We start from the raw sequence: 27,627 nt of genomic DNA on the forward strand, positions 1-27,627 counted from the left end.
GGGCGCGACAAGAGGCCGAGCGACGAGATGTCAACAATCGCCCGTCGCTCCGACTCTGGCGAGAGGGGCTGCGAAGTGCGTGAGAAGGGTAGTGCAGGCATGAGTTACTACCTCGGTGCAGTCCCGCCCTCCCGCTCGCGCGTCCTCGCCCGCTGCACTGACCCCCCACCTCGCCCGTCCAGTCCTCGTCGGCACGCTCGACAACCCGCTGTACGAGGCCGTCCTGACGTCCAGCAAGGCCGCAGCCTCGACCACCATCTCGGTCACCGCCACCTCGCCCGCTGTCCCGACCTCGTTCTCCATCTTCGGCGCACCCTTGCCCGCGTCCGCAACGCCCACCAGCGCCGCCCTCGCCGCAGGCAGTGCCCCGCAGCAGGGCGCACTCGGGTCCAGCGTCGGCTACGGCCACAAGACGGGGCCGAACGGGCGACATGTCATGCAGCTCGTCGCACACGCCGCTCTCGACGTCGTCGAGGACGTGCAGTGGACCAACGGCGGCATGTGCGTCTAGCCAGAGCCTCTTTGCACAGTTCTGGACGTACTTTGACGCCGCCCAATATCCGCAGGTACCTCAAGTCGATCGACAAGTTTCACGAGTGGACCGTGTCAGCCTGGCTCACACCAGGAGGTGCGTTCTGCGCGGCGTCCGATGGTCCATGCACTTTCCCAGAGTCTCTGCTGACTCATAGAGTGCCGTTGAAACGACTGCACAGGTGTCAAGCTCATCCTGCTGCACGAGCTGAAGAACGAGGACGGCATTCGCCTATTCCTGCAGGAGACGTGGGAAACCTACGTCAAGGTGCGCATCCTTGCGCAGCCCAGTCATCGCACCGGCACCAAACTGACACTGTCGGTGCCTGGTCCCACACGCAGACTCTCTTGAACCCGTTCCACGAGCTCAACGCGCCGATACGAAACCAGACCTTCGATGCGCGCGTGCGAGCAAGCGCAAAGAAGCACCTCTGAGCGGCCCCTGTGCATTCGAGGCGACGAGGAGACGGTGTAGATGTTGATGTGCCTCCCTGTTGTAGTCCTAGCGAGACTCTTGACCAGTTCCGCCTGACGAGATGAGCGGAAGCCGAACATACCTCGAGTTGTGGTCTCCCTGCTGGCTTCTCTGGCCGTGTAGACTGAATCGTAGCTCAGTTGGAGCCGGTCAATTGCAACCAACATCGCCAGACAGTGACCTACACAAAGTGCACCCCGACGCCTTCCGCCCCACGCGACTCTGGCTCTCTCTCTCTCTCCGCTTCCTCCGCCCAGACAACATGGTGCGCTCGGCCTCGGCAGGCCTAAAGTACAGATACTGACCAGATCCGTCGGCACACAGGCAGGCGCAAGCTCGAAGCGGATCGCCCAGGCGAATGCCGCGACCTTGAAGCAGCTCAACCTCGGCTTTGCCATCTCGGGCGTGCGCGCATTCGCCCGTGCAGCTCATTTGCAAGCCCTGCTGACGTGCCCACGCGTCCGCCTGCTCGTCCGCAGGCGATCTACCTCCTCCACCTCGCGGTCTTCTCGTCCGGGCGGTCGTACCGCCGCCTGTTCCTCTTCGCCGCGACCGAGGCGATCGCCATCGGGCTGTGGAACATGATGAAGAGCATGGCCGCGCGCGGAGAGGAGCTCAACGGGAGCAAGGGGCTCGTCAGGTGCGCTCGCGGGTCGCTTCGTTCGGGCTTCGAGGCGGCTGCGTGCGCAGGACTGAGGCTGACAGATCAGGAATCTCCGCACAGCTACATGTTCGACGTCATCTACATCACCTGGGGCGTGCACGTCGCCGCGGCGCTCCTCACGACCAAGGCGTGGTACATCTACTGGGTCGTGCGTCTCTCTCTCCCGTTGCTTGCGCGGACCCGAGACTACGCGACGAGTCAATGGGCTCGCTTCTCCGTGAAGTACGTCGAGAGAGACGCTCACCGCGCGCGTCCTCGCCCGCAGATCCCGCTCTACGCCCTCTACCGCCTCGTCACCGTCTTCCTCCCGACCCTCCGCTCCCTCGCCGGCTCAGCCGGCGCCTCGACCGCAGGCGCGGGTGCAGGCGGAGCGGGCGGAGCCGGCGCGAATGAGCCGCTGAGCAAGCGGCAGGAGAAGCTGCGCAAGCGGATGGAGAGGGGCGACCCGCGCGTGCAGCAGCGGACGCGGTGAGGTTCGAGCGGCGCCTCGCTTGCGGAGGGGGAGGAAGACTGTATCAGCATTGCAAAACGCGCGCATCGCTTTCCAGGCTTGTGAACTCTCCTGGCCGACCTTTGGCGACAGACAGAGCGAGAGCGTCGATATACATTGCGCGAGTGCGAGGAAGTGTGCAAAGGGGTGAGGGCGATGGGACGAGGCTGCAGGTGCTACGAAGGTGGGCGGGGCAAGGGAGGAGGGCGTTGCGAAGGCGAGACGATGAGCGTGACAAGGGGTGTGGTAAGGAGGCTACAGCAACGAGGGCATGCGAGCGAGAGTGCGAGGACGTGAGACAGGGTCAGGGTGTTTTGAGGGCGAAAGAACGAGAGGAGATGGATTGACGGGCGTAGTGGCACACGGATGACGGAGCAGAGGGAAAGAGAGCGAGCGATGGGTAAAGAGACGGCATGCGAAGGGGGGGGGACAAGACGCGAGGGGGGTAATCGGAAGCACCAGACGGGTAAGGGCGTCGACGGGTTCAAGTCGACGTGGCAAAGTTGTGCGGGAGCTCGAGGATCTTGCAGCGGAAGAAGCTCTCGATGTTGCGCAGCATGTCGGTCTCGCTCGGCGTCACGACGTTGATGACCATGCTGTTCTTGTTCTGACCCGTGGCGCAGGCGATGCTGGTGCGTTAAAGAGTGTCAGTTGACGCCCTGACTCGCACGCAAGCGCCGAAACGCACCGATGGACATAGTCTTCCACGGCGCGAGGCATGTCGAAGTTGATAACGAGCGGCACCTGCCCGACGTCGCTCAACCCGCGGCTGAGCGCGTCGTACACGACGAGCACGCGCTTCGAAGCGAGGCCGGGGCGGTTGGGCGCCGTCGAGCGGAACTTGGCAATGATCTGCTGCCGCGCCGCCTGACCCATGTCTTGGTGCAGCGCGAGCGCCTCGATCGCGCGCGTGCCGAGCTTGTATGTGACGGCCTCGACCGAGTCGATCGACGAGGCAAAGATGACCTGAAGATGAGCGTTCCGCTATCAGTCGTTGTGCAGAGCGACATCATCCGAAAAACGCAAGACGCACGGCATGCTCAAACATGTGGTCCTCGCAGAGATCGGCGAGCGCCTCGAGCTTCCACTCGCGCGCAGTGCCAGCTTCGCGGCGACCAGCGCCGGGAGCCTTGCTGCGCGAAGCGGGGTTGCCGCCCATCGCGAGGTACCTGCGTTCCGGCGCACTAGTCAATTGCCCGTTCCCGCTCCCTCACCTCGAGGAAAGGACGCACATGTAGTACTGCTTGAGGCCGCGCATGCTCGGACTTTGTCCATCGCTGTTATCGCGGCGCACGAGGACCTTGACGGGCTCCTTGAGCTGGAGGCTCGTCCCGAACGTGAGCACGTCCTGCGGGACCGTGCAGCTGAAGACGACCATCTGGCGCTCGATCGTCGTCGACGCGGGCGCGGCGGCGCCCGCGCCCTGCGACGAGGTCGGCCCGCCCTGGCTGCCGAAGCGCGACATGGGCGCCGAGAAGGGCGAGTCGAACGCGCCGGGGAGGGGCGAGCGCGTCATGCTCGGCGAGTTGGGCCCGCCGCCGCCGCCGCCGCCCGGAGCGGGGACCGGCACGGTGGTCGTCGGCGGGAGGAGACGCGCGAGGTTGAGCACGTGGTCCGAGAGGTTGCGCGCGATGAGCTGGTCGCACTCGTCGACGACGAGGAGGCGCACGGCGCTCGTCGAGAGCTGGCGGAGCGAGAAGAGGTCGAGGAGCTTTTGCGGCGTGCCGACTAGGACGTGCGGCGGGGCCTTGAGCAGCGTCTGCAGCTCGTTCTGCAGGTCGCTGCTCGAGCCGACGCAGAGCGCCGTGCGGATGCCGAGCGTGCCTCCGAGACCGACAGCGAGGCGCTGCGCCTGCGCAGCCTGGTCGACCGTGGCCGTGACAACGATGACCTGGATGCCCGGCGCGGGCAACGCCGTCCCTTCGAGCGCGGCCTGCTGCGCCGCGAGCGTCGCGTGCGAGTAAAGGATCTGCAGCGCAGGGATCACGTAGCACTGGATGCGCTCCTGGATCGCCGGCGCCTGCGCGACCGCATCTTGCCCGCGAACAACACACGGGATCGCCTTGCCCTGGATCTTGGTCGGCGGGCCGAGTCTGAACGTGGCGCGCACGGGTAGTCATCAGCCTCAAGCACAAGCGAGAACGAATGAAAGGGAGCACTCAACGCACCCGTACTTGGCGATCGCGCGGAACAAGTCCTGCCCGACCCCGAGCGCCTCCCACTTTGCGCCCAAGCTCCCCGGCGGGTTCGCGCCCCCTCCCGCTCCACCTCCTCCACCTCCCATCGCGCCGCCCGACGCGCCCAGCATGGGGGACGACATGCCGCCCTCCCACGCGCTCGCGCTCGCGACCGCGCCGTCGAAGGAGGGCGTCCCACCCGCCGCGGCGGCGGCGGCGGCCGAAGCGCGGAGGGACGCAGCGCGCGCGACGCCCGAGCCGCTGGCGCTGCGGAGCATGGGCGAGGGGCGCGCGCCGCCGCCGCCGCCGACGACCCCGGGGGCGCCGCTGCCGATTGCGCTCACGCCCGAGACGCCGAGGCCGGTTGGAGCGGACTGCATCGAGGCGGAGGACGGGGGCCCGGGCGAGCCGACGAGCGAAGGGAGGGACATGCCGCGCTGTGGGTGCGCGACGGCGGCGGCGGCGGAGGGGTTGAGCGCCGGGCTCGAGAGGAGCTGCGAGACGGTCGTCGAGAGGCTCGAGACCTGCGCGGTGAGGAGCTTGATCTGCTCGTCCTTGAGCGACGCGCTCTCGTCCGACGTCGAGCGGAGACGCTCGGGCTCGGACGAGTGCGAGCCCTGCTGCTGCTGGGCGAGGCCGAAGAAGCTCCCGCCGAGCCCGGGGGTCGAGAGATGCGGCGAGGAGGCCGGCTGGCCCATGAGCGACGAGCTCGCCGGGTGCAGCGGCGGGCGCGAGAGCGCCGAGGGGAACGTCGGGGTCGTGCCGTGTCCGGGCGAGGGCGAGCGCAGCGTGAGGAGCGGCGACGCGTCTGGCTCGAGCCGGTCGACCGAGCCGCGGTGCGCCATCGCGATGCTCGATGCGCCGGCACTCGCCTGCTGCTGCTGCTGTTGTTGGAGGACGAGCGAGCGCAAGAGGCCGACTTCCTCGCGCAGGCTGCGGAACTCGTTGGCGAGCACGCTCGACAGGCCCGAGACGGTCCCCTCGAGCGTGTTGACCTTGCTCGCGAGCGCGTCGTACGCCGCCGAGCCGGGCGCGGGCCCGCTGCCGTCGAGCGGGGCGGGCGACGAGGTGCGCGACGCATTCGGGAAGCCGGGGGTGCCGCCGACGGGCGAGAGCGCCAGCGACGTGTTCGAGGTCGAGCCGGAGGCGTTGAGGTAGGTCGAGGGCGCGAGCGAGTGCGGCGAAGGGAGCGGGTGCAGGTCGAGGCCGTTGGCGGAGGGCGGCTGCGAGACGCTGTCGAGCGAGAGGGACGGGGTCGGCGGGCCCGAGCGCTCGCGCGTCTGCGGGAGGACGTCGAGGATGAAGCTCGACGGGCGGCTCTTTGCGCCGCCGGTGTCGGACGGGGTGCGCGCGTCGTCAGTGCCGGACGAGTGCGCTGCGAGGGCGCCGTGCGCGTCAAAGATGCCGCTCGGCAGTCCGAGGAGGACCTCTTCCTCCCTGCGCTCCGACACCGGGGTGGACGAGGGCGTGACGCGCCTGCCCTCGCCGATGGTCCCGATGCTCGACGCAGAGGGCTTCCTGCCTAGGCCGAGTGCGCTCGCAACCGAGAGGCTGTTCTGGCGCTCGACGACGACGTCGCCTGCATGGGACGCGTCGCGGAAGGAGCGGTGCTCGACGGGCGGGTACGGACGCGCGGGGTCGACGTAGCCAAAGGACGAGACGGCGGAGGTGGACGAGGACGGGCCAGCGAGGCCAGGCGGGCGAGCGAAGCGGTGGTCGTCGGGGCTGATGCTGATTGCGTCTGTGGGAGCGAACGCAAAGGCGCTGGGTCCGCTGAGGGCGGGCGAGGGCGCGGACGAGGGGGCAGTGTGTCCTCCGGGTGCGCGACTGAAGTAGGGGGCGGCAGCCATCGGGAAGGGTGGCCGGCGCGTGCAGTGTGTTGCGTGTGCGGGTATCGAGGTCCGAGTGACGCGCTCAGAGCATCGGATGGGCGGCGGGGAGCGGTGCGGGTTGAGGGTGCGACGCGTGCAAGGCGGTGGAGACGCGGAGCGAGACGCGTGTTGCGAGGCGGGAGGTGGCCGGTGGGCGTGATGGGCGACTCGCAGGCTGCACAGACAGAGACCGGCTCAGCTTGAGCTTGCAGCGACGAGAGACGACGGACAGCGACAGGGCCAAGTCGCACAGAAAGACGCTCGCTCCGCTCCAAGTCGCGCAGTTGCAGTGCGGCCCACTCGACTAACCCCGACTACCTGCGAGTACAGCACACTCGCCCACAATGGACTGCGTCGCCCGCTCGGCTGCACGCGCCGCCCGCACCGCCCTCGCCCTCACCCGCCCCGCTGCTCCTCCTCGTCCTCCTCCCCGCCGCCTTTTCTCGGCCGCAACCCGCCGCACCGCACCCCAACCCGCACCCGCACCCGCCTACCCGTACGCCACCAACGCACAGCTCTTCCCCGCCCCGCCAGCCGCCCCCGCCGCCGCCCAGCCCGTGCGGCGCGACTCGCTCCTGCGCACGCTCAACGCCCACCTCACGGCGCAGCACCCGCGCGGACCCGAGTTCCTGCGCCTCTTTGGCCGCAGGGACAAGCAGCGCCTCCTCCCCGGCTCGGTCCTCACCGTCACGAGCTACTCGGCCGCGCCGACGCCCGCCAACCCCTCGCCCCCGACCACCGTCTTCTCGGGCGTGCTCATCGCGCTCCGCCGCCGCCACCAGGGCACCGACCTCTCAATCCGCCTCCGCAACCTCGTCGGCCGCACCGGCGTAGAGATGAGCTTCAAGGTCCTCAGCCCGCTCGTAAAGGACATCCACGTCGTCGCGCGCGCAGAGAAGAGCGGCCCGCCCACCGTCGCAAAGGACGGCAAGGAGGGCCCGCGCCGCAAGCCTGCACTGCGCGCCGCGCGCAGGGCAAAGATGTACTTTGTCCGCGACCAGCCCGGCCGGTGCGTCCCCCTTTGCCTCGCCGTGTGAGGTCCCCTCTGTACTGACTCGCGCTTTCGGTCCAACGCAGCCTCGTCTCGGTCGCGGGTATCGTCCGCGCTGCTCGCGAGCGCGAAGCATCTCTCGCTGCGCGCAACAAGCGCCGGTGATCTCGCCGACCTTTCCTTGTCCATCCCCTGTCTGCCGTCCCCCGTGTTGTACTCCCCCTCTTCCGCACCCACTGCAAACACCGCATCTTGCCCTTCTCTCGTGTTCTCGCGAGATGACACCGAATGTAGAGATTGCACGGCGGGTACAGAAGAGCCGGCTGGCAGCAACGCCGAACAACAAAGGGAGCCGGTGGAAAACGGAAAACCCAGAAAGAGAGATCCAACGAAAGCAGGTGGGAAAGCAGCCGTGAGGGCTACTACCGCCGGCGCTCGAACGCCGAAGAGCGACCCATGAAGACGCTGTAGATAGAGGCGAAGCATGCGGGAGCAATCGTCAGTCGCGCTCACGGGTCCGGCACGGAAGAAGACGAGAGACGCACACTGCAAAGTCCATCGCCCACTCGCCCATCTCGAGGTCTGCGTCACGGCGCCGTGTCAGTGCCTCGTTCGGCTATGCCTCTGCTCGCCCACTGTCTAGCGGACGAGGGTACGCAGGTATTTGCGAGGGAAAGCAACACCGCGAGACGCACAGGTCGAAGCGAGCTGCCGCAGGTCCTTGTTGCGCAGCTTGGCGAGCGCAGGTCTGTTCGCGCACTAGAGCACCGTGAGCGGAGCGCTTGAGCTCCGGGGAGAGCGACCCGGGGACTTGATGGACGGGACCGCAGGCGCACGAGAGACCGGTCGAGCGCTTGATGCCCGCGAGACAGAGCGAGATGAGGATCGCGCTGCGATAGAGGCGGGCATCAGGTCTGCGCACCTCGCCTTGTCAGCGCAAGGGGATGCGGGGTACTCTACGGTGAGGTGGAAGAGCTATCAGGGCGAGAGCGATGAGGAGGAGCGAGAGGTCAGCGCGGGGTCGCGAGGGCGCGGCGGGTTGCGGGCACCTTTCCAAGCATGCTGGACGGTGGCTCTGCGGTGCTCGATCGCGCTCGGACGAGACACGGCGAGACGCGGTGTCTGTGCCGAGCGAGCGAACCGATGCACGCGGTACGCGGCCTCTCGTCGCTCTCGCTCACCTGCGTCCCGAGTCGCACAGACAGAGGTGCGTGTGCAACAGTGCAGTAGCGATAGTGAGGCACCGCTCACCCGCAGCTCGCTGTCACACCTCGTCGTCGCCCCCCTCTCGCCTCGCCCCCCCTCCCCCACTTGGTCTCTCTCGGTCCTCGCCCTCCATCCTATCAACGAACAGGACTCGCAAGATGCGCTTCACCACTCCCCTCGTCGCCGTGGCAACCGCCGCAACCGCCGCAACCGTCGCCACCGCCCTCCCCTTCGTCCACCAGCAGCAGCAGCCCGCACAGCTCGCCTTCTCGGCCAACCCCTCTGACTCGATCGCAGCAGTCCACGCCGACCTCGCTGCAGCAGCGCAGCAGCTTCCCGCCGATCAGCTTGCCGAGCTCGACGAGTGGATCGCCGCCCTCCCGCAGCGCAGGAAGGTCCAGCTCACCGAGGGCGACGAGCCGCTCGACATCTCCGAGGGCGAAAAGGCCCTCCTCGTCCTCGCGGGGAAGCGCTTCGTCGATGTCACCGACGACGTCTTGACCACCTCGGTCGCGACCAAGGGTGCGCGCACCTTCCGCGGAATACTTCCGTAACCCGCGACAGCACCGCTGACTCGCCTGGTCCTGCGTTCCCAGAGGCATTCCCGGCCAAGTTGACATATCAGACGGCGCAGCTCCAGCCGCTCTTTGACCGCCTCTCGCAGAAGGACATGTCCAAGTTCCTCAAGTCGTTCACAGCCTTCCGCACGCGCCACTACCGCTCCGATACGGGCAAGCAGTCGCAGCAGTTCCTCCTCGGCCAGGTGCGCCAGGTCGCCGCGAGCAACAAGGACGTGCACGTCACCGTGCGCGAGTTCAAGCACGAGTGGGGCCAGAACTCGATCATTGCCCGCCTCGAGACCCCCAAGGGCAAGAAGGAAGTCTCGGACGCCGTCGTCATCATCGGCGCGCACCAGGGTACGTTCCAGCCTGCCTCCTTTGGTCTCTCTAACCATGGACCTGACACCGTGTCCCTCGTCCCGCCGCGCAGACTCGACCAATCTCCTCCCCTTCCTCGCTGCGCCCGGTGCAGACGACGATGCGAGCGGGACGACGTCGATCCTCTCTGCGTTCAAGTCGCTCGTCGAGTCGGGCTTCCAGCCGTCGTACGCGCCGGTCGAATTCCACTGGTACAGCGCCGAGGAGGGCGGCCTGCTCGGCTCGAAGGAGGTCGCGCAGGACTATGCGCAGCGCGGCGTGCGCGTGCGCGCCATGCAGCAGAACGACATGACGGCGTACGTCAAGCCCGGGACGGCGCCCGCGATCGGCGTCATCCAGGACTACGTCGACCCCGAGTTCACGGCGTACCTCACGCGCCTCATCGGCGAGTACGCCGAGATCCCCGTCGCGCCGACGCAGTGCGGCTACGCGTGCTCGGACCACGCGTCGTGGAGCAAGGTCGGCGCGCCGGCGGCCTTTACGATCGAGAGCACGTTCGAGGACTCGGACAAGAACATCCACTCGACGCGCGACACGGTCGACCAGCCGGGCTACTCGGTCGCGCACGTAGAGCAGTTTGCCCGCGTCGCGATCGCCCTCGCGGTCGAGCTCGGCGGCGGAGAGTCGGTCGTGTACTAGACTCGCGCGGCTTTCCCCCAGCGTGTGCGCTGCACCCCTTCTGTCTGTCTGACTCGCTCGTCTCTATCCTCTCCTCTTGCTCTGCATCTTTGCAACTCGACTGTAGCCTGTTCTGCATCTGCCGGAGAGACACAGAGGCAAGTTGTCGTCTCGCCTGGCCCGCCCAACTGCGCCTCGCGCGGCTCGTCCTCTATCACCCATGCAAGGACGCGCACTTCGTGCTTTTCGGAGCTTGATCGAGCATCACTAGACGCTCGCTGCTTTCCGCACTGTCAAAACGGCCCGACAGCATCTCGGGCGAGCCGCTGCGGCTTATCGGCGGCGCTCTCCGCATCTCTCCCTCCTGCCGCTCGTAGCTCCTCGCGCCCCTGCTGCGAGGAAGTATGCCGCTGTTTCCCGCTTCACCAGCTCGAGGCTGCGTCCCGGTGCTCAACTCTGCTTGCCCGTGGGCTTCGAGCGAGGAGGACCTCCGGGCGCTGTGGGATTGCGAGTGGACGAGCGCCGTCACGACGCGGACGACGACGCTGCATGGCTTTCCTGACGACCCGAGCAAGCACCAGGTGCGGTCAGCTGCCGCCCGATCGAGAGTCGGCGCGCTCACCTTGCTCGTCCCGACAGGTCGCCTTCTTCGGGTCGGACGCCCAGTCCTCCGCCAACTCGTTCGGCTACTCGCCCTTTCCGCTGAGCACCTACATCGCCTGGCTGCGCCCTCTCGTCCTCTCCACTCCCCCGGCAAAACGCAAGCAAGTCATTGTCTCGATCACGGGCACCCTGTCCGAGACGGTCGCACTCCTCGCGCAGCTGCGGGCATTCGCAGCCGAGCTTGACACGGTCCTCGCTGTCGAGTTCAACGCTTCGTGCCCGAACTTGGGCCACCTGGGCCATCCGCCGCCGGCGTATGTCGAGGACGAGCTGCGACAGTTTCTGGCGCTCCTTGCGGAACATGCGTCCGACTCGCTCAAGGTCGGCGTCAAGCTTCCGCCGTATACCTACGTGGGTCAGCGTCGCTGGGGTTCCCGCGAAGCGTGGTAACTGAGACGTTCAGCGAGGAAACAGGAGGAGCAGTTTGCGGCGGTCGGACGAGCACTGTCTTCCGTCGGCGACCGGCACGCAAAGGAGCACCCGATCTCGTTCCTCACCGCTACCAACACCCTCGGCCAAGGTGAGTTGCAATCTCACGGGAAGGGAGCGAAGCGACCGGTCGCTTAAAAGCCTCCTCGCGCAGGTCTCGTTTTCAGCTCGCAGATGAGCGCCGTGCCCTCCTGCGCCGTCGCGCAGCAGCCGCCAAAGTCGGCAACGTTTGCGCTACCTGGTGGTTCGGGCGGGCTTGCCGGTGCAGCAATCCACCACACCTCTCTCGGGTGCGTCTTGTCCTTCCCAGCTTCTCCCCTCACGAGGCCTGACGCCTGCGAGGACCATCCGCAGCAACGTCTACCGCCTGTCGCGCCTCCTCCGCGACGAGGGCGTGCAGGATCGGCGGCTCGGGAGCATCTCGCTCATTGGCGTTGGAGGCGCAAGTGACGCGGAAAGCGTCGAGCGGTTCCGCCTTGCCGGCGCAGATGCCGTGGTGCGTCCGCTTTCCCCCGATGTCGAGCGATGCAGAGACTGAGACTTAGACACGCTTTCACAGGCGTGCGCAACGGCACTGGGACGGGAGGGCGTGCGCGTGTTTGAGAAGATGGCCCGTGGACGCGCTCCGATGCGCGCAAAGCTGTAGCCTCGCTCTCACCGGCTTTTCAAGTCGAGTGCGTACAGCCATGTTACATATGCTCGAGATCCGCCGCCTCAGCCGAGGTAGTTCCAGACGAAGAAATGGAGGATGAGCGAGCCGAAGAGGAAGTCGCCGAATGCTCTGCACGTTATCGCAGCTGGTCAGCTCGGCAAGACAGCAAACGGAGGAGGAGTCTGGATGCGCACCGTTCTGGAGAGACGGAGGGAAAGGTCGACTTATTGTCCGGGTTGCACTGGATGCGCAGCGCGCCGAGGAGGACAAACTGGCCGACGGTTGCGGCGAAGCTGTGCGGGCGTTGATGTCAGCCTTCGCAGCGAGGGAGAGACCGCGCGCTTGAGACGCACCCGCCGATGAAGGCGTTGAAGGGGTAATTGGTGACGGCAAAGCAGTAGATGAACTGGAGGACGCCCGTGAGCATGAGGAAGAACATGAAGCTGTCGATGAGCTTCAATCGCGGCGCGGCTGCACGTGGGATGTGGATCAGCTGCCTTGTCCGCATCAGCGTGGAACAGCCAGGTCGTGCAGAACACTGGAGAGTGCACGGCATTGCCGGCTGTAACCTGCGGCGAAGCAAAGGGAGCGACGCACTCTGCTCGCGGTAGTTGGTCCACAGGGTCTGCACGGCGTCCACGAATCCGCTCGCTTCATCGCGCGCCTTGCCCTTTGCGTCTGCGAGCGCTGCCGAGGCAGACGCGGTGATTGCGGGCGTTGACGATGTCGACGTTGACGCGACGGGTGCCGGCGCGTTGGAGCGGGATACGACGCGGCGGGGAGGCATCTTTGCGCTTGCTTGGAGCCCTACGAAGCTTGCACGGAGCAGAATAGGCAAGGTGCGGTGTGAGGAGGACGAGGAGGAGCGCCGCACCCGAGAAGCACTGCGGGTGGGCTCCCGCAGAGAGTGTGCTGGGTTCGGGACTGTGCTCATCACAGTGTAGTGGGCCCTTTGGCATTTGAGGCTCTCCCGCTCGATTCGGGTGCGAGGCTGAGTTTCGGGTCCACCTCCTCGTTCGCGGCTTCCGCTCTTTCCCTCTCGCCCGAACTCGCAAGGATGGTGCGTCCAGCTCGCCCCGAAAGAACGCAAACGTCAGCTGACCCACAGGCCCGCAGTCCCGCCATCGCGCTGTCAAGAACATCGACCTCGCAGGTGCTCCTCAAGACGCCGATCCTCCTCGCGTTGCTCACAGCTGACATTGGAACGTGCAGACGAGCTCGACGATGACTATGGCGACGAAGACTACTACGGTGTGCTTCGCTCGTCCGCTCGTGCCGTGGAGCGACCTGCTCACTCTTACTCGCCTGCAGCCGACATGACGTCGGAGCAACAAGGTGCGCACACCCGCTTGTAGGCTCAACGGGGCGCGAGCTGACGGACTGAGGATCACAGCGCAAATGGCGCAGGCGTTCTCGGCTGTGCAGGCAGTGCTCGGCACCGAAAGCCCCATCTCGGACAAGGCCATCCGCGATGCTTTGTGGGACAGCTACTTCGATGTCGACGGGACAATCGCGCATCTACTCGGTATGGCTACATCAGTGAAGCGCGCATGTGTGACTATGGCTGACTCCGTTCCGGCTCCACAGACGAGCAGCACAAGAAGGAGGTGCGACGAAAGAAGGAGGAAGGTAAGGCTCACTCCCTCTCTTCCGCTTCGTCCGTGTTTCCAGTGGTGCATTCCGAATGAGTGGAAGGGGCTGCGCGGGTGTTCATGGCTCTTCACGCCGCGCCGCCGGGTCCGACAGACACCGCCCCATCCGACACCCTCGCCTCTCTCTCCCTCGACTCGCCCGCATCGCCAGTCAACCCTTCCATTCCCTCGCCTTCCCCTGCTCCTGCCGCTGCTGCGCCGCCGAAGAACAAGCTCGCCGCCAAGATGGCAGCGAACCGCGCCGCCAAAGCTGCCGCTGCTGCCGCTGCGGCTCCGCCCGCGCCCCCGCCATCCGCTACGCCTGCGCCTGCGCCTTCGGCAGCTTCGAGCATAGCTGCTGCGCCCGAGAAGAAACTCTCGAAGCTGCAGCAGAAAATGCTGTCGGCACGGGCCGGGCGCGCAGCCGCCCCTCCTGCCGAAGGTCTCGCACCTCCCGTCGCGAGCGCCAATCTACCGGCAGCAGCGGCGACGGCAGATGAAGCGGCAGCAGCGGGTCCTCCTACCGCACCGACGAATGCCTCCCCTTCCTTTGAGCCCACGGCGCTCGATACGCCCCTCACCGCATCCCTCACTGCCGCGCCCTCGCCCTTCGCCTCGGCCCTCTCCTCGCCCGCGGCGCTCCTCTTCCCGACAGCGCACCGCATCGCCACGTCCATCTCGGTGCGCGGCGGGGTCGAGCCGGCGCAGCTGGCTGGGTTCGGGCCGAGCCCGGACGACAGGGTCATGGAGGCGCGGAAGGGGACGGCGCTGGGCGCGAAGGCAGCCGGACCGGTGCGACGATGAGGATGGGCGGTGTGCTGAGTGGGCAAGAGGGATCAGCAAGGTCAGAGACCTCGAGTTGCGACGGGACAAGGTACTGACCCCGTTCTCTTCCGCTTTGCCCCGTGCTACACTCGCTCAATCCGCTCGCCTTTCCCTCCCGCGTCCCTCCTTCTTTCTCTGTTCCCCCTTCGCGTACTGCAGAAGCGCGACTGGCGAAACAAGCACGTAAGGCCGCCTCGGCCGCCTCGTCTGCGCCCGCTTCCGCAAAGTCGTCCCGTCCTGCAACGCCTTCAGGCGGGCCTGCGCCCGCGCTGGTTAAGAAGAAGGCGGCTCCAGGCGGGAAGCCGGCGGTCGCCGGACCTGTCAGCGCGCTGCAAACCGACCTGGAGGCGATGGGGCTTGGCGGCGCGGGCGAGCAGCCGCGCCAGGCACAGCCGGTTGAGGAGCCTGCGCCGGTCATGCGAGAGAGGAAGAAGATCCTGGAGGAGGTCAGGGCAAAGGAGAAGCAGGTCAAGCCGGTCCTGTCGCTCGTCGTCGTTGGTGCGCCCGGATCTCTCTCTCCTCCAGCTTGTCGCAAAATCCTGATCGCGCCTACTCACGTAGGACATGTCGATGCGGGCAAGTCGACACTCATGGGACGACTGCTGCACGAGCTCGGGCAGACGACGGACAAGGAGATCAACAACTACCAGCGGCAGAGCGAGAAGATCGGCAAGGGCAGCTTTGCGTACGCATGGACGTTTGACGCTATGGAGGAGGAGCGAGAGCGGTGCGTCTCACCTGTCTGTACGCATCCGGGGCTTGTACTGATGGGCTTCTCTTCGACAGCGGCGTCACCATCGACGTCGCCATCGATTCCTTCGAGACGGCCCGCAAGCGCTTTACGCTCATTGACGCCCCCGGTCATCGCGACTTTATCCCCAATATGATCTCGGGCGCGGCGCAGGCGGACGCCGCGGTACTCGTGGTCGACGGGTCAAAGGGCGGCTTTGAGAAGGGCTTCGAGGGCGGCGGGCAGACCCGAGAGCATGCGGTGCTCGTGCGCAGTCTCGGCGTGCAGCAGCTAGTGGTCGCGGTCAACAAGCTCGATGCGGTGCGCTCGGTGTCCTCCCGCTGAGCTGGCGTGTTTGTTGACCCTACATCCTCTTCCCGCAGGTCGACTGGTCACAAGCCCGCTTCGAGGCAATCTGCCAGCAGCTGCAGCCCTTCCTCGTCCAGACGGGCTTCTCAACGACCAAGGTCGCATTCGTGCCCGTCGGCGCCATGTCGGGCGTCAACCTCGTCGACCAGATGGACCCTCGCCTCAAGGACTGGTACGACGGCCAGAGTCTCGTCAACGAGCTCGGTAATCTGCGCCTTCGTTCTCCTTGTACCGCTCGACTGGCGTGTTGACCCTTCAAGCCTCTAGACTGCCTTGACGTTCCGACCCGCGCGCTGGACGCGCCCCTCCGGATACCAATCGCGAACGTCTTCAAGGGTCAGTCAGCGACTGCGTCGGGCTTGGCAGTCGTCGGTCGCGTCGAGAGCGGGATCGTACAAGTCGGCGAGACACTGGCGGCTCTACCTGGCGATGAGTCCGGGACCGTACGAGGTGCGTTCCTAGCCTGTCACCGCGTGTCAACACCTGTTAATATTCTTCGTGCTGCAGCCCTTGAAGTCGATGGCGAGCTCGTGCCGTATGCGGTCGCAGGTGACAACGCGACGGTCTTCCTCTCCGGCATCGAGGCGAACCAGCTCGGGTGAGCCTCGAGTTCCACACTGCAGTAGAAATTGATGCTAACGTAGCGTCCCACAGCGTCGGTTCGGTTCTGTGCCCACCCTCGCAGCCTGTCCCGGTCGTTTCGTCGTTCTCGGCGCAGATCATCGTCTTCGAGCCGAAGCACCCGATCACCGCTGGATATGCGGTCGAGCTTTTCCACCACAGCCGCGACATCCCCGCCACGATCGCCGCGCTCGAGGCCACGATCGACAACAAGACGGGCCAGATCACCAAGAACAACCCTCGGTGAGTGGTTGCGGCTTTCCCGACTGAGTTGCCTATGCTGACTAGCTGTTCGCGCCGTACAGCATGCTCACCAAGAACACGTCTGCGCGAGTGCGCATCCAGCTCCGCAACGCGAGCACGGGTGGCCGGTCGGGCGCGATCCCGATCGAGCCGTTCGCGGTCAACAAGAGCATGGGACGTGTCTTGTTCCGTCGCAACGGCGAGACGGTCGCGGCGGGTGTGGTGCTCGAGACGCTGCAGTAGGCTGCAACATGCCGGACGTCTTCTCGTTCTGCGTAAGAACGAGCGAGAGAACTTGATGCGAGATGCGAGGGAAGACAGCACATGTTGAGAGGCCACGGGAGAACGCCGCAGTGTCTACGGATTGACCAGGTCCGCTTCGTCCTCTTCCTGCACCACCTGCATCTTGAGCTCGCGGTCGAGTCTGTCGGCATCCGCAACACCGCGCGCCATGTCGACATTGGCCAGAATCGGGATGGCGGAAAGCATGAGCCCGAGGATAAGCCAGAAACCATGACGGATCTGACCCGTCGCGGTGGTAACCACCGCAACAAGGAGCGGGCCGAGGAAGCTCGAGCTCTTGTCCGTTACGCTGTACAGCGCGTACCACCTCGACGACTGGCTCGCGGGCACGAGCTGGGCGAAGCACGCACGCGAGAAGGCCTGGTACGAGCCGTACAGGCTGCCAAAGACGACTGCGAGGGCGTACATCTGCCCGGCGGAGCGGAGGGCGACGAGGCCCCAGAGAGGGACGAGGAGCGAGAGCGAGACGAGGAGAAGGAGCATGCGGTGCGTCGTTAGGCGGAAGCGGACGAGCGAGGGGTGCTGCTGGATGAAGGGGAACAGGAGGGCACCGAAAAGGCCGGAGAGAGGTGTGAGGATGGCAATGAGGATAAGGGACGACGTTTCGAGGTTGAGCGCCGTCTTGGCGAAGAGGATCGCCGTCGACGTGATGGTCGCGAAGGCTGGAAGACATAGTGTCAGTCGACTGTGTGACAGAATCACACGAGCTCGAGGACGCACAATCGCTCAGGATGAACCACGCGCCCAGGAACCAGAACGTCGCGGGCAACCGCCTCCATCCCCTGAGCATCTCACTCAGGCCCTTCCATCCTTCCCTCACGCTCTGTCCACACGTCCGTCCTTTCAGCTCCGAGATCCGCTTGACCGCATCGCTCGGGCGAAGCCACACCGCCGCCGGAATCGTAAAGACGAGCCACCACGCCCCGCTGATGGCGACCGCGACGCGGAGCGGCCACGTGCCCGTCGCGCCGTCCGGTCCCTGCAGTGCCTCGACCAGGGGCAGCAGCGCGACGAGGACGGCGATGCCCGCCGCGTAGCCGGCGGCAATCGCGCGCGCGCTCACTTCGCCGGTCGCCTTGCCGCGCGCAGCGGTGTACTCGTCTGTTGCGCGGGCGAGAGATTGCGAGGCTGAGAGGAGCGTGTTGGACGAGTGGAAGGAGCCGCGGCGTTGGGAGAGGTAGCGCTGCTGGGCGTGGTGGAGGGTCGAAGCGGCGCGGAGGACAGTCGGGTGCAGACGGCCGAGGTCCGGCACTGCGAAACGCTCGCATTGTCAGATCTAGAGAACGGGAACGAGATTGATGCCACTCACAGTACGAATTGAGGCAAACCATCGAAGCGCCGAACGTGACGTTGGCGACGAGCGCGAGCACGGCACAGAGTGGCCAGAGGGGCGAGTCAGACGGAAGGAGTAGGAAGAGCATGCAAGCGACGGAGCCGACGAGAGCGAAGGAGAGTAAGAGGCGATGGCGGATCCGTGCTGCGGAATCGTCCAGGTGAGAAGGCCTCGCGCAAAGAAGCCGCAAGCTCACGCACGGTGGTCTCCCAGTCCGCCCATCGAGATCACCGTCAGTGCCTGTACAGCTACCGACGCCGAGTAGACAGCGAGTGAGAAAGAAGCTGCGGATATGGCAGACATGAGTGCGAAGGTAACGAGCAGCTCGAACGGATTGCACGCACCCGTTTCGACCCATGCCCCAAAGAGGTGCACCACGCATCTCCCCTCCTCTGTCCCATCTTCGCCTCCACCGTCTGCAGCTCCAGTCGGCGGGCAAGCGAGCGAGTGGTCCGAAGCGAGGCGGCCATTCTCGCGCGCAAAGGTCTCGAGGAGGATGGGGAGGAAGAGGGTGCCGCTGACGATGATGAAGACCTGCGGGCGGGGGCGCACGTCAACCTGATGCTCTTCCGAGTGTCCGACTCGTGTCTCGGTCCAATGCAAGGGCTCGAGAGGTGCCAGAGGGGGGCCACTAGCGAGTTCAACGCACCTCGCTCGCGACCGAGTACGCCAGGAAGCCCCAGCGTAGCCTTGTCAGGCCCGTATTGTCCACTTCTAGATCCTCGCCATCGTCGCTCGGCAGCGAGCGCGAGAGCAGCGGCCCCGCCTCGTCGTCTCCATCGGTTGCGAGCGCCGAGTCCAGCTGCTCGTCCGGCACAGCTACGGGCGCTGAGATAGCGCCGGTGACGCCTGAGACCCGTTCCTGCTCGCTCGACTCAGTCATGCCATTGCCAGGCGCAGAGAAGCGGGGAGAGGGAGGAGCGAGAGCATGGAGGGTGCCGAGGTGGGGAAGGCACACTCCTCTCGCCAGGGCTCACGAACCAGCTTGGATCTGTCCAGCTCCGCCAACTGCACCCCAGATGCACCCGCGGATTCGACCACAATCTCTCGATAGCTCTCGAGACGCGCCGGAAAGAGGGTATCCCGCAAGTCAGAACGCGCTGTTACAACACCCGACCGATTGAGCCGAGCATCTAGTACTGCCAGACGCCCTTGAGGACTGTAAAGATAGAGGGGCAAAGAGGTTAGTCAGTCGTCAACGCTGTGGGCAGGACGGTGGGCGGAGTCGAGGGTAGAGTCGAGACGTACGGCCGTCAGCGGTCGCGAGCCTGCGAGACGAGTGAGAATCAGCCTCGTGCACAAGCATACAGGACATGCAGAGCGCTCGACGCACCTGTTGAGCGAGTCGTCGGCGTCGCCGGTCTCACGGACACCGCCGCAGAAGGCGTAGGTGACGTTCGAGCCAGTCATCTTGCCCGACTCGTCGACCTCGGCAACGTTGATCTGGACCGAGGCGTGGTCCTTGGCCGTGATGAGGCGGTTGGTCGCGCTGCACTTGCGCGGGACGTAGAGGTCGACGACTTGGCCCTGCGGAGCGGAGCGGCAACAGCACATCAGCGGAAGCTCCTTTGCCATCTGCGCGCCAGACACCGCAACCGCATGGCCACATGTGACGCTTTTGTGCGTAATGCGCGCGGTGTGCGGCGGCGAGCGGGGCCGAGGGAGGGATGCTCACCTGGTCGTTCTGCATGGTGACTGCGCTGTATCGGCGGGACGGCACCAGCACGCACGCAAACAGCGTCAGCTCGCCACTCGTGCGCTGGAAAGAAGCGCGCACTGCTGCTGGGCCCTCCTCGCCGCGAGCTCGCCATCGTCGTGTGCTCGTCCCTCGCGTCCAAGCCTGCGCCTCCGCCCGGGCGCCGTCTAGACCCCTGCAGGGTCCGCGCGCCCGCCCGTGCGTTCCAACGCCACCTTGTGCAGCCCCTGTGCACGCGCTCCAGCTGCTGCGCGCGGTGCGGTCGCGCGGGTGCGGTCGACAGAGCTTTTCCATCGCTCTGTCGTCGCGCGCGGACGGCGGGTCGATGGCGGGGAGCGGGTCGGACGGGCGGGGTGCAGTGTGAACACGGGCTCGCAGCTTACGGAGTGGTAGCAAGCGAGGTTGTACGAGGAGAAAGACGAGAGCAGGGCGAGCGCAAAGGTCTCGCCTCGCCCCGGACGCTCTCCTGCCCGCCCCGCCCCTCTCGCGCACTCTGGACCGGCCAAGTCAAGGTATTGGGCCTTGAATTGGGGCTACAGACCACTCTGCGCTAGAACGAGACCCGCACGACGAGGTCGAGTGCCATCGGTCCCTCCCCACCTCGTCCGCGCCGAGCGACGACACGGCGACCGCGGCAGCAGCAGCGCGCACCATGAGCACGCCTGCGCCCCCGCTTGACGCGACGAGCTACCGCGACGCCGTGCACGCCCGCCAGGCGCGCTTCCGCCCCGCTGCGCCCGCCCTCGCCTACTCGTCGTCGTACGAACTCGAGCCCGTCTTCACCGTCCCGCACGCCGGGACCCACATCCACGCCTTTGCCGCCCCGCCCTGCGCCTCGCACCTCTACACCGGCGGCAGCGACGGCTTTGTCCGCCGCTACGCGCTCCACGCAACGCTCAACGGCACCGGCATCGACAACCCGCTCGTGCCCAACCTCACGAGCAAGCCGGGTGGGCACGAGCGCCCGCCGGGCACCGACTTGCGTCAGCCCGTCTTGTCGGGCTACTGGGAGAACGAGGACCCCGGCGACTGGGCCGACGACCTCCTTCCGCCGAGCGCGGGAGACGACGAGGTGCAGCAGCGCGCGGGCAAGGTCCGCTGGGGACAGAAGACGGGTGCGGTCGCACCGCAGAGTGCCGTGTACAGTCTCGCGGTGCAGAAAGAGGAGCTGTGGGGCCTCAGCGGGACGGCGGTGCGTCGCTGCTCGTCTTCGAGGCGGACCTTAGCAACTCGTACTCACTTGACTGACACCTCGTGGACCGCTTGCAGCGAGGCAGCATCAACCTGTGGACGATCCGGCACGACGAGGGTCAGACCCGGCACGTCTTCCGACCCGACGCAACCTCCCCGCTGAATGCACCAAGTTCGACGGGTCACTCGCCGAAAGCGGGTGTCTCGGTCCTCGCGCTCGATCAGGACGAGACGAGCTTTCTCAGCGGCGGATGGGACGGGCGAATACTCGTGCGCATCTTCCCTTCCTCCCTCGCTTCTTTCGCGGACGAGATGCTGAACCGCCCGCCCCACTTCTGCAGCAATGGGACCTCCACACGGGCTCGTCGACACGCTCCTTCCACGCGCACGCCGCGCAGGTCTCGTCCATCGCCTACCGCCCGCTGCGCCCGCCCACTGCGCTCGCGCATGCGGGTGCCGACGGAGACACCGAGATGGGCGACGCGGCGGGGGACGAGCGCGGGCCGGACGCGCCGGGGCGGGTGCGGAGCGATGAAGCGGCACAAGGTGCGGGTGCGACAGGGCGAGAGCGGCGGAGTACGCGGAAGGACTCGGGTGCGACGGGTGCTGCGGACGAGGCAAAGAAGGGCGACGACAGCGCCGCTGCGGACGCCGATGCCGACGCAGACGCGGACGGCGAGGCCGACGCAGATGCAGACGGCGAGATCGACGACTCGGTCCTGACCAACACGTCGCCGCACTCGACGCTCCCGACGCGCACGCCCGACTTTGCCAAGCCCGACAAGATCCCGCTCATTGGCGACGCGGGCGAGCTGAACGACAATGTCTTCCTCAGCACTGGGCTCGACGGGACGGTGCTGCTCTGGGACCGCAGGGCGGCCGAGGGGCAGGGCGTCGTGCGGAGGTGGGACAAGTACGAGCCGCCGGCGGGAGAGAGGGGCAAGAAGGAGGGCGCGAGCGGAGCGTGGTGCACGTCGGTACGTTCACTGGTTGTACAACACCGAGGCGGCCGTCCTGACTGACTGCATGCACGCGCACAGGCCTGCTGGTCCCCCTCGGGCACGCACGTCTACGTCGGCCGCCGCTCCCCCTCCCTGCAGGTGTACGACCTCCGCTCGTCCGCGCCGCTCTCGACGCTCTCGCTCCCGCTCTCGACCGGCCCCGTCAGCAGCGTCGCGGCGCTGCCCAACGGACGGCACGTCCTGACGGCGAGCTGGGACTGCGTTCGCATGTGGGACGTCGAGGAGGCGATGCGCGCGAGCGAGGCGGGCGCGGGCGTGGGCGCAGGCGACGCAGAGAGGAAGGGCAAGGGGTGGTTCCCGGCGGGCGCGACGGTCGTGCCAGGGCATCACGGCGGGACTGTCAGTGCCATGCGTGCGTCCTCTTCCCTCGGCTTTCCTCCTCGGCTTCCTGGATTGCTCACTCAGCGCCATATTGCACACAGAGCTCGACGGTACGTGCCGTTGGATGTTCACGACGTCGGGTAACCGTGGATGGGACGGGACGACAACGGAGAACCTGAGCATTCACGAAGTCAAGGTCCGACCGGGATCGGGTGCAGAGTAGCGCACGGTTGCAACACAAGTCTACGGTAGTTGGGCCCGCGTTGCTCGGCAATCATGGGCACAGTCGGATGCGCGGCTGCGGGTTTGAGGGCTCTGCGAGGCGTGTCCCCCCTTTTTTGTGGCGGTAGAGGAAAGTCTCGCCAGAGCGAGAGGGCGAGGGGGCACCACATCGCGATTTGCGGCGTCGACGCTGCACCGCACCTGAACCCACTCTCGGCTCACCGTGCAACCGCTTGCCTTCTCGTGCACCGTGTGCAGCCTGTGCGCGCCACCGTGCGCGCTCGTCGCTGCTCTCTCCCACCCACTTTTGCCCACTCTCTCCCCGCTGCGGGTGCCCGACCCCCGTGTGACCCGCCCGATCGGGTCGCCCTCTCGCGATGAGCAACACCCGGCGCGACGACCAGGACGCCAGCGTGCACTACGCGGGCTCGTGGACGCACTACCGCGGTGCCGGCGGCGAGTTTGACGCGAGCGAATGGGACGGCGGCACCTTCTCGTCGTGCACGAACAGCACAGACGGCGGGAGCCTGGCGTGGGCGGGCTGCGCGGTCAGGGTCACGTTCGACGGGACGAGCGCCGCGCTGTACGGCGACTCGAACGGCGAGCACGGCATCTACTCGTGCCGGGTCGAGGATGCAGACGGGCAGCCCGAGGGCGTCTGGCGATGGTACGACGGTAGCAGCCTCTGGTGGTGGGACTACCAGCACAACGTGACGCTTTGTCGGTGCGTAGACGCGCTCCTTCCGTCTGTCTGCTCCTCGGAACGGCGCTGACCTCGCATCTTTGGCTTTCGTGGGGCACAGCGTATCAAACCTCCCTAATGCAACGCACACGCTCGTACTGGACATGCGGCCGAACCAGGTGAAACGAGGGATAGCAGTGCGTCAGAACGCTCTCGACTACTGGACCCGGAGATTCCGCTCACCCTGCTCGCGCGCAGATCGACTATTTCGACAGCAACGCCGATAACGCGGGCAACAGCACCGACTGGTCGTGAGTTGCGCTGTGCTCATGATACAGGCCGCAGATACTCAGACGTCTTGCACCCACAGATCCGACTTCACCATGGCCGTCCCTCCCAACTCTCTGCGCGACACAACCGCAACTCCCACTCTCCCTCGTCCGACTACCAGCCCCGCCTCTTCACCAACAGGATCTTCTAGCTCGTCGAGCGGAGGCGGTGTCAACAAGCTTGCCATCGGGCTGGGCGTTGGCCTCGGCGGGTTCTTCGGCCTCCTCGCCATCGCTGCGCTTGTCTTCTTCTTCGTCCAAAAACGTCGACGGGGTCGCCAATCTCGCCGTGCATCAGAGCAGCACATTACGAGCTACGACGGGTACGACGGCGAGTCAAACTGGCATCCGGATGCCGCGACTGTCGCGTCCCGCCAGCGCGAGTCGCCGAGTGGCGCTGCCAAGGAGCTCGCTGCGGACGGCTACAACAGCTCGCCGACCAGCGGATACGGGTACGACACACCGGTGGACGCGCCGTATCACCGGTTCAGCGGCGCCGAGTATTCGAGCTACGCCTCGCAGGCACCTTACGGTGCGCCTGAGACTATCGCTCCTCCGCCGGCGGCGTCAAAGCTCACGATTTCTCTGCCCGCAGTCTATCCAGCACACTCTGCACCAAATTACTCCTTCGACTCTCCCACCACTGTCCAGTATCCTGCATACCCGCCGGTCGGGCCTGCTTCGTCCACCGCTCCTCTCCTCACTCCCGCACCACCGGCGCCAGCCCCCTTACCGACAGCGCCGGCGGACGTGCGGCGCCTGACAGCCGTCTCGGCGTACTCGTCCACTGCGTCAAGCGCACCGGGGCAACGAGCTTCGCGCGTCCCCTCGTCGGTCATCATGGATCTTCCGCCCGACGCACCGCTCGAAGACCCGGACAACTTTGCCGCGCGATGACGGGTCCGTCAAGCTCACCCTCGTAGAGAGGCAGACACTTCTTACTACTCGCCCCTGTACTTACGCCGCACATCGTCGCTTGTTGTTTCCCTAATCCCCATTACAACGTGTAACCTTTCTAGCCCAATCTTTAGATTGCTGTGCACCTGCCCGACGTTGCCCTCTCGTGACACTGTGTCACTTCCGCAGTGCAAATGAGAAGCGGGAGCCCCTCGCCGACCAGGCGCCACGCGGGGTCGGAAAAGAGGGAGGGCACCCTTGTCCCGTCTCTGCCTCCCCGCTGCTTGGACGGACCTACTCGCTGCTTGAGAGCGTGTCGGGTGCTGCTGCCTGTGCTCAGAACCCGCTGCACGCTTACACAAGGCGAATCCGCTCGCCCTCGCCGCAGAAGTCCAACGACAGACGCGCGTGCTCGCGCCGTCGATCGCTTCTTCCCTCAGCAACCGCGTCAAACGGGCCATGAGCACCAACGCCAGCGCCGTGTGGTCGTTCACGACCGCGTACTGGAGCGCCACGCCTACAGCGACCGCGTCGTCGACGTCGAGCACAACCAGCTCGTACCGCGCCGACTGGGCGACGCAGTACGAGGACACGGACGGATGGTACACGGGGCCGTGGTCGCACTACGACCAGGACGACCGCAACTTCAATGCGAGCGACTACTCTGGCGGGACGGCCTCGGTGTGCACCACGTGGGGAGGGCAGCCGGCCTATGGGGAGGACAACTGCGAGGTCAGGGTGTCGTTCACGGGTGCGTGCAGGCTCTCCCAGCTAGTCACGAGCTTCCTCGAAGTCTTGCTGACGGTCGTGTCTGTGTTAGGGACCCGCTTCTCCTTCTACGGTGACTCGAGCAGCCAAAGAGGCCAATTCTACTGCCGTCTCGAGTCGGCCCACAGGCAAGCCGAGGGTCAGTGGACATGGCGTGACGCAGGAGCCTACGACTGGGGCTACCGACGGAATGTCAACCTATGCACGTGCGTAGGCGCCAGACCTTCCGCAGTCAGACGTCCTCATTCGCTTTCGGCAGCTAATACAGTCTCCCCATGTTGGCTCTACAGCGTGACCAGCATACCTGAGGGAGACCACGTCGCGGTCCTGGGGGTCTGGGCAAGCGACATACGCAAGGGCATCCTCGTGCGGTCTTCTCGTTCATCAGTGTACATGTATGGCACTAACGCACAAAACCTGCAGTTTGACTACGCCGTCTCAGACAACACGCAGGCTCCGGGGAATGGCTACTTCTGGAAGTACGTCATGCTCGAAGTGGTTTGGCTTCAGCGCAACTCATCAACCCAATTCCAGCTCCGACCTCTCCGAAGCGGTTCCGCCGCAACCCTTCCGCAACACTACAGACCTTCCGCTCCTTCCCAGCTTTACCGCTGTCCCTGAACGCGTGTCCTACGTGACGGCTAGCTCGTCGCCTTCGCCATTCTCCTCCGGCTCGGATTCGAACCTGCCCCTCATCCTCGGCCTCGTGCTTGGGCTCGGCGGTGGTCTCCTCGCAACCTGCTTGGCCCTCTTCTGGCTGTACAAGCGGCGGCGGCGACGGGCTGGCGCACCAGAAGATGTTGACGGCGGCTCTGTGCGCAAGGAGGCAGAGGGCCCATCGCCCGACGGAGACAAAGAAGAACCGCTCGAAGTGCCGGTCATTGTGCACACCATGGCCACAGTCGGGTCGACCGAAGAGCCGCAGCCGGCAAGACAGCGTGCGTTTCATTGCGTTTCTCGCATCGAACAAGTCGTGCGCGAGCTGACCGGGTGCTCTTCTCTCCAGTCCCTGCACTCACTCCGCTGTACACCTCCCCACCCCGTCTCGCGTACCCGTACGGTTACTCGCCGACACACAATCGCTCTCCGCCTCGCCTGTCCCGTCACACGTCGGCGCAGCATGGATCTCCGACTTCTCCAAGCGACAGCGTCGATCCGTTCGGCGATCTTCCGGCGAATGCGACGCTCGAAGACCCTGCCAACTTCCAGCCACGGCTTTGAGCGCTACAAACGCGCTTTCCGCTCGCGCATCGTCTGACTAGATTTCGTCTTTTCCTCTCCCCCTCTTCTCGGCGCCTCGTCGCATGTTGTTGTCTTTCGGATCATATAGATTGCCCGCGCTCGCACACGCACTCATATCTTCTCTTCATTGCCTGCATTGGACAGCTGTTGGACAGCTGCGTCACGCTTCATCGCCGCTTCTTCTTGACCTCAACTTGCACTCGCGACTTTGCTCTTCTCCCGACTGACAATTGCCACACGAGCTGCAGCGTTTGAGAAATCCGCCGATGGGCCGACCGTTCTTTGTTCTCGACCTCGCTTCCTGCGGGGACTCTACCCTTGGACTCCTGTCGCGGACCGCCCGCGGACTGTCGTTCAGCGTCCGCTCCTTCGGGCCGTGTCTCTGCTTCCTCTTGTTGACCGGTGCACACTTCAGCGTGCTGTCCCTGCTGCGATGAACGACTCTCGCCACGCCGACGACCATCGCGACGCCGACTTGTACTGGCGGATGGCCGGGACGGACTTTCGGCGCCGCGTGCAGAACCTCGACTGCGCGGCGCAGCACACCCGCTTGGCCGCTCAACACAAGCTTGCTCCGCTCAGGCGCGAGCTGCACGAGTGGGTGGCGGAGGAAGAGAGGCGCGGAACGGGCGTGGGCAGGATCGCGCGCGCAGCTCAAGTCGCTGAGGGCGAGGCCGAGCAGCTGGTGCGTTCTGCCTTCTGGCTCCTTTCGACGAGTCAGCGCTCTTACGGTAGGCAATAGCTCAGAGCGGCGCCCGGCAAGTCCAGGTGTTCAAGTCGCAACTCGGAGATAACCATAGGCAGTCCGAGGTGGGCTGTTTCGATGATCTCCGACCAGCTGAAGCCGCTGATCGAACGCTTTGCAGGCCACACAGACTCCTTCAATCCAAGTCTTCCGCATGTCGCCCTCGCGCAACGGGCAAGCCGCCCTCAGTCGCGTCGGCGCTCTTGACGACCCATGTACACGCCATTTGACGTTCAACTGCGTCAGATGCCCCCGGCCCGACGGGCTCGGTGGCTGGCGCTGTGGCCGGGATGACGAAGACAAGCGCTGGAAGGTCGACCTCGGAAAGACGGGCACCGTCGCGGCGATTGCTGCAGCGGATGCTGCGCTTATTGGGGCCGGCTATCTCTGGGGTCGGAACGAGCTGCGAAAAAAGGAGGAGGAGCTCAAAGGAGTCGGCTTGACAGCGAGGCAGAAGGTGCTGAACCGAAGGAAGTGACCGCTATCCGTCTCGCGTGGTCTACGGTCGCGCTGTATCCAGCCAAAGTGTTTGTGTATGGTTCTTCGTTGGCCTGCATGTCGACTACGTATTGGAGTGGGGGCGAAAGGCACGGCGAGGAGGGATCGAAAAGGAGGCAATGCTGAAGACGGGGACGAGTTGGGGACGAGGCTGCTCGGGAGGAGGAGCTGCATTTGCGCGGGACCACCCGCTTTACTGCGCCCGCAAGTGCGCGCTCCAATTACTTAGCTGCGCTGGCTCGGTGCTGCCGTGC

General features: G+C 65.7%; 13 protein-coding genes across 13 annotated transcripts; 9 read left to right on the forward strand and 4 right to left on the reverse strand.

Annotated features, from left to right (window-relative positions):
• Positions 1–99: 99 nt before the first annotated feature.
• Positions 100–966, forward strand: JCM10292_003197 (trafficking protein particle complex subunit 2; the record flags this gene model as incomplete). Its single annotated transcript, XM_076646921.1, has 5 exons — positions 100–115; positions 183–501; positions 567–628; positions 714–799; positions 874–966. 5 exons carry the CDS (start codon positions 100–102, stop codon positions 964–966), a joined length of 576 nt encoding a protein of 191 aa, XP_076507682.1.
• Positions 967–1,268: 302 nt separating this feature from the next.
• Positions 1,269–2,142, forward strand: SND2 (Snd2p; the record flags this gene model as incomplete). Its single annotated transcript, XM_076646922.1, has 5 exons — positions 1,269–1,271; positions 1,331–1,411; positions 1,486–1,646; positions 1,731–1,818; positions 1,936–2,142. The coding sequence occupies 5 exons, from the start codon at positions 1,269–1,271 to the stop codon at positions 2,140–2,142; spliced, it is 540 nt and encodes a 179-aa protein (XP_076507683.1).
• A 502-nt stretch (positions 2,143–2,644) lies between these two features.
• JCM10292_003199 (uncharacterized protein) lies at positions 2,645–6,187 on the reverse strand (the record flags this gene model as incomplete). The annotated part of the gene is made up of 5 exons (XM_076646923.1): positions 2,645–2,789; positions 2,849–3,126; positions 3,194–3,329; positions 3,393–4,253; positions 4,329–6,187. The coding sequence occupies 5 exons, from the start codon at positions 6,185–6,187 to the stop codon at positions 2,645–2,647; spliced, it is 3,279 nt and encodes a 1,092-aa protein (XP_076507684.1).
• A 365-nt stretch (positions 6,188–6,552) lies between these two features.
• IMG1 (mitochondrial 54S ribosomal protein bL19m IMG1) lies at positions 6,553–7,364 on the forward strand (the record flags this gene model as incomplete). The annotated part of the gene is made up of 2 exons (XM_076646924.1): positions 6,553–7,217; positions 7,286–7,364. The coding sequence occupies 2 exons, from the start codon at positions 6,553–6,555 to the stop codon at positions 7,362–7,364; spliced, it is 744 nt and encodes a 247-aa protein (XP_076507685.1).
• A 1,199-nt stretch (positions 7,365–8,563) lies between these two features.
• JCM10292_003201 (M28 family metallopeptidase) lies at positions 8,564–9,982 on the forward strand (the record flags this gene model as incomplete). Its single annotated transcript, XM_076646925.1, has 3 exons — positions 8,564–8,927; positions 9,002–9,322; positions 9,396–9,982. The coding sequence occupies 3 exons, from the start codon at positions 8,564–8,566 to the stop codon at positions 9,980–9,982; spliced, it is 1,272 nt and encodes a 423-aa protein (XP_076507686.1).
• Positions 9,983–10,365: 383 nt separating this feature from the next.
• JCM10292_003202 (uncharacterized protein) lies at positions 10,366–11,699 on the forward strand (the record flags this gene model as incomplete). The annotated part of the gene is made up of 6 exons (XM_076646926.1): positions 10,366–10,542; positions 10,601–10,975; positions 11,039–11,144; positions 11,208–11,343; positions 11,408–11,549; positions 11,613–11,699. The coding sequence occupies 6 exons, from the start codon at positions 10,366–10,368 to the stop codon at positions 11,697–11,699; spliced, it is 1,023 nt and encodes a 340-aa protein (XP_076507687.1).
• A 68-nt stretch (positions 11,700–11,767) lies between these two features.
• On the reverse strand, positions 11,768–12,492 carry OST2 (dolichyl-diphosphooligosaccharide-protein glycotransferase; the record flags this gene model as incomplete). Its single annotated transcript, XM_076646927.1, has 4 exons — positions 11,768–11,834; positions 11,900–11,998; positions 12,059–12,176; positions 12,303–12,492. 4 exons carry the CDS (start codon positions 12,490–12,492, stop codon positions 11,768–11,770), a joined length of 474 nt encoding a protein of 157 aa, XP_076507688.1.
• Positions 12,493–12,762: 270 nt separating this feature from the next.
• On the forward strand, positions 12,763–16,367 carry JCM10292_003204 (uncharacterized protein; the record flags this gene model as incomplete). Its single annotated transcript, XM_076646928.1, has 15 exons — positions 12,763–12,765; positions 12,822–12,858; positions 12,918–12,956; positions 13,017–13,040; positions 13,099–13,230; positions 13,293–13,334; positions 13,452–14,128; positions 14,389–14,659; positions 14,723–14,888; positions 14,948–15,212; positions 15,275–15,464; positions 15,528–15,710; positions 15,768–15,858; positions 15,915–16,124; positions 16,187–16,367. The coding sequence occupies 15 exons, from the start codon at positions 12,763–12,765 to the stop codon at positions 16,365–16,367; spliced, it is 2,511 nt and encodes an 836-aa protein (XP_076507689.1).
• Positions 16,368–16,481: 114 nt separating this feature from the next.
• ATG22 (Atg22p) lies at positions 16,482–18,643 on the reverse strand (the record flags this gene model as incomplete). Its single annotated transcript, XM_076646929.1, has 6 exons — positions 16,482–17,089; positions 17,148–17,678; positions 17,737–17,904; positions 17,961–18,044; positions 18,105–18,294; positions 18,410–18,643. The coding sequence occupies 6 exons, from the start codon at positions 18,641–18,643 to the stop codon at positions 16,482–16,484; spliced, it is 1,815 nt and encodes a 604-aa protein (XP_076507690.1).
• A 250-nt stretch (positions 18,644–18,893) lies between these two features.
• JCM10292_003206 (uncharacterized protein) lies at positions 18,894–19,450 on the reverse strand (the record flags this gene model as incomplete). The annotated part of the gene is made up of 4 exons (XM_076646930.1): positions 18,894–18,919; positions 19,009–19,028; positions 19,094–19,287; positions 19,436–19,450. 4 exons carry the CDS (start codon positions 19,448–19,450, stop codon positions 18,894–18,896), a joined length of 255 nt encoding a protein of 84 aa, XP_076507691.1.
• Positions 19,451–20,108: 658 nt separating this feature from the next.
• Positions 20,109–22,213, forward strand: SPT8 (SAGA complex subunit SPT8; the record flags this gene model as incomplete). Its single annotated transcript, XM_076646931.1, has 5 exons — positions 20,109–20,648; positions 20,726–20,917; positions 20,989–21,624; positions 21,688–22,021; positions 22,092–22,213. The coding sequence occupies 5 exons, from the start codon at positions 20,109–20,111 to the stop codon at positions 22,211–22,213; spliced, it is 1,824 nt and encodes a 607-aa protein (XP_076507692.1).
• Positions 22,214–22,589: 376 nt separating this feature from the next.
• JCM10292_003208 (uncharacterized protein) lies at positions 22,590–24,120 on the forward strand (the record flags this gene model as incomplete). The annotated part of the gene is made up of 5 exons (XM_076646932.1): positions 22,590–22,936; positions 23,016–23,091; positions 23,153–23,205; positions 23,265–23,755; positions 23,819–24,120. 5 exons carry the CDS (start codon positions 22,590–22,592, stop codon positions 24,118–24,120), a joined length of 1,269 nt encoding a protein of 422 aa, XP_076507693.1.
• Positions 24,121–24,579: 459 nt separating this feature from the next.
• On the forward strand, positions 24,580–26,109 carry JCM10292_003209 (uncharacterized protein; the record flags this gene model as incomplete). The annotated part of the gene is made up of 5 exons (XM_076646933.1): positions 24,580–24,871; positions 25,017–25,094; positions 25,277–25,367; positions 25,423–25,826; positions 25,895–26,109. 5 exons carry the CDS (start codon positions 24,580–24,582, stop codon positions 26,107–26,109), a joined length of 1,080 nt encoding a protein of 359 aa, XP_076507694.1.
• Between the last annotated feature and the right edge of the window lie 1,518 nt (positions 26,110–27,627).

The sequence above is a fragment of the Rhodotorula paludigena genome, assembly GCF_050403205.1.
Source record: "Rhodotorula paludigena JCM10292 DNA, Rt_paludigena_JCM10292v1_ctg6, whole genome shotgun sequence".
In the NCBI taxonomy this organism is placed as follows: domain Eukaryota; kingdom Fungi; phylum Basidiomycota; class Microbotryomycetes; order Sporidiobolales; family Sporidiobolaceae; genus Rhodotorula; species Rhodotorula paludigena.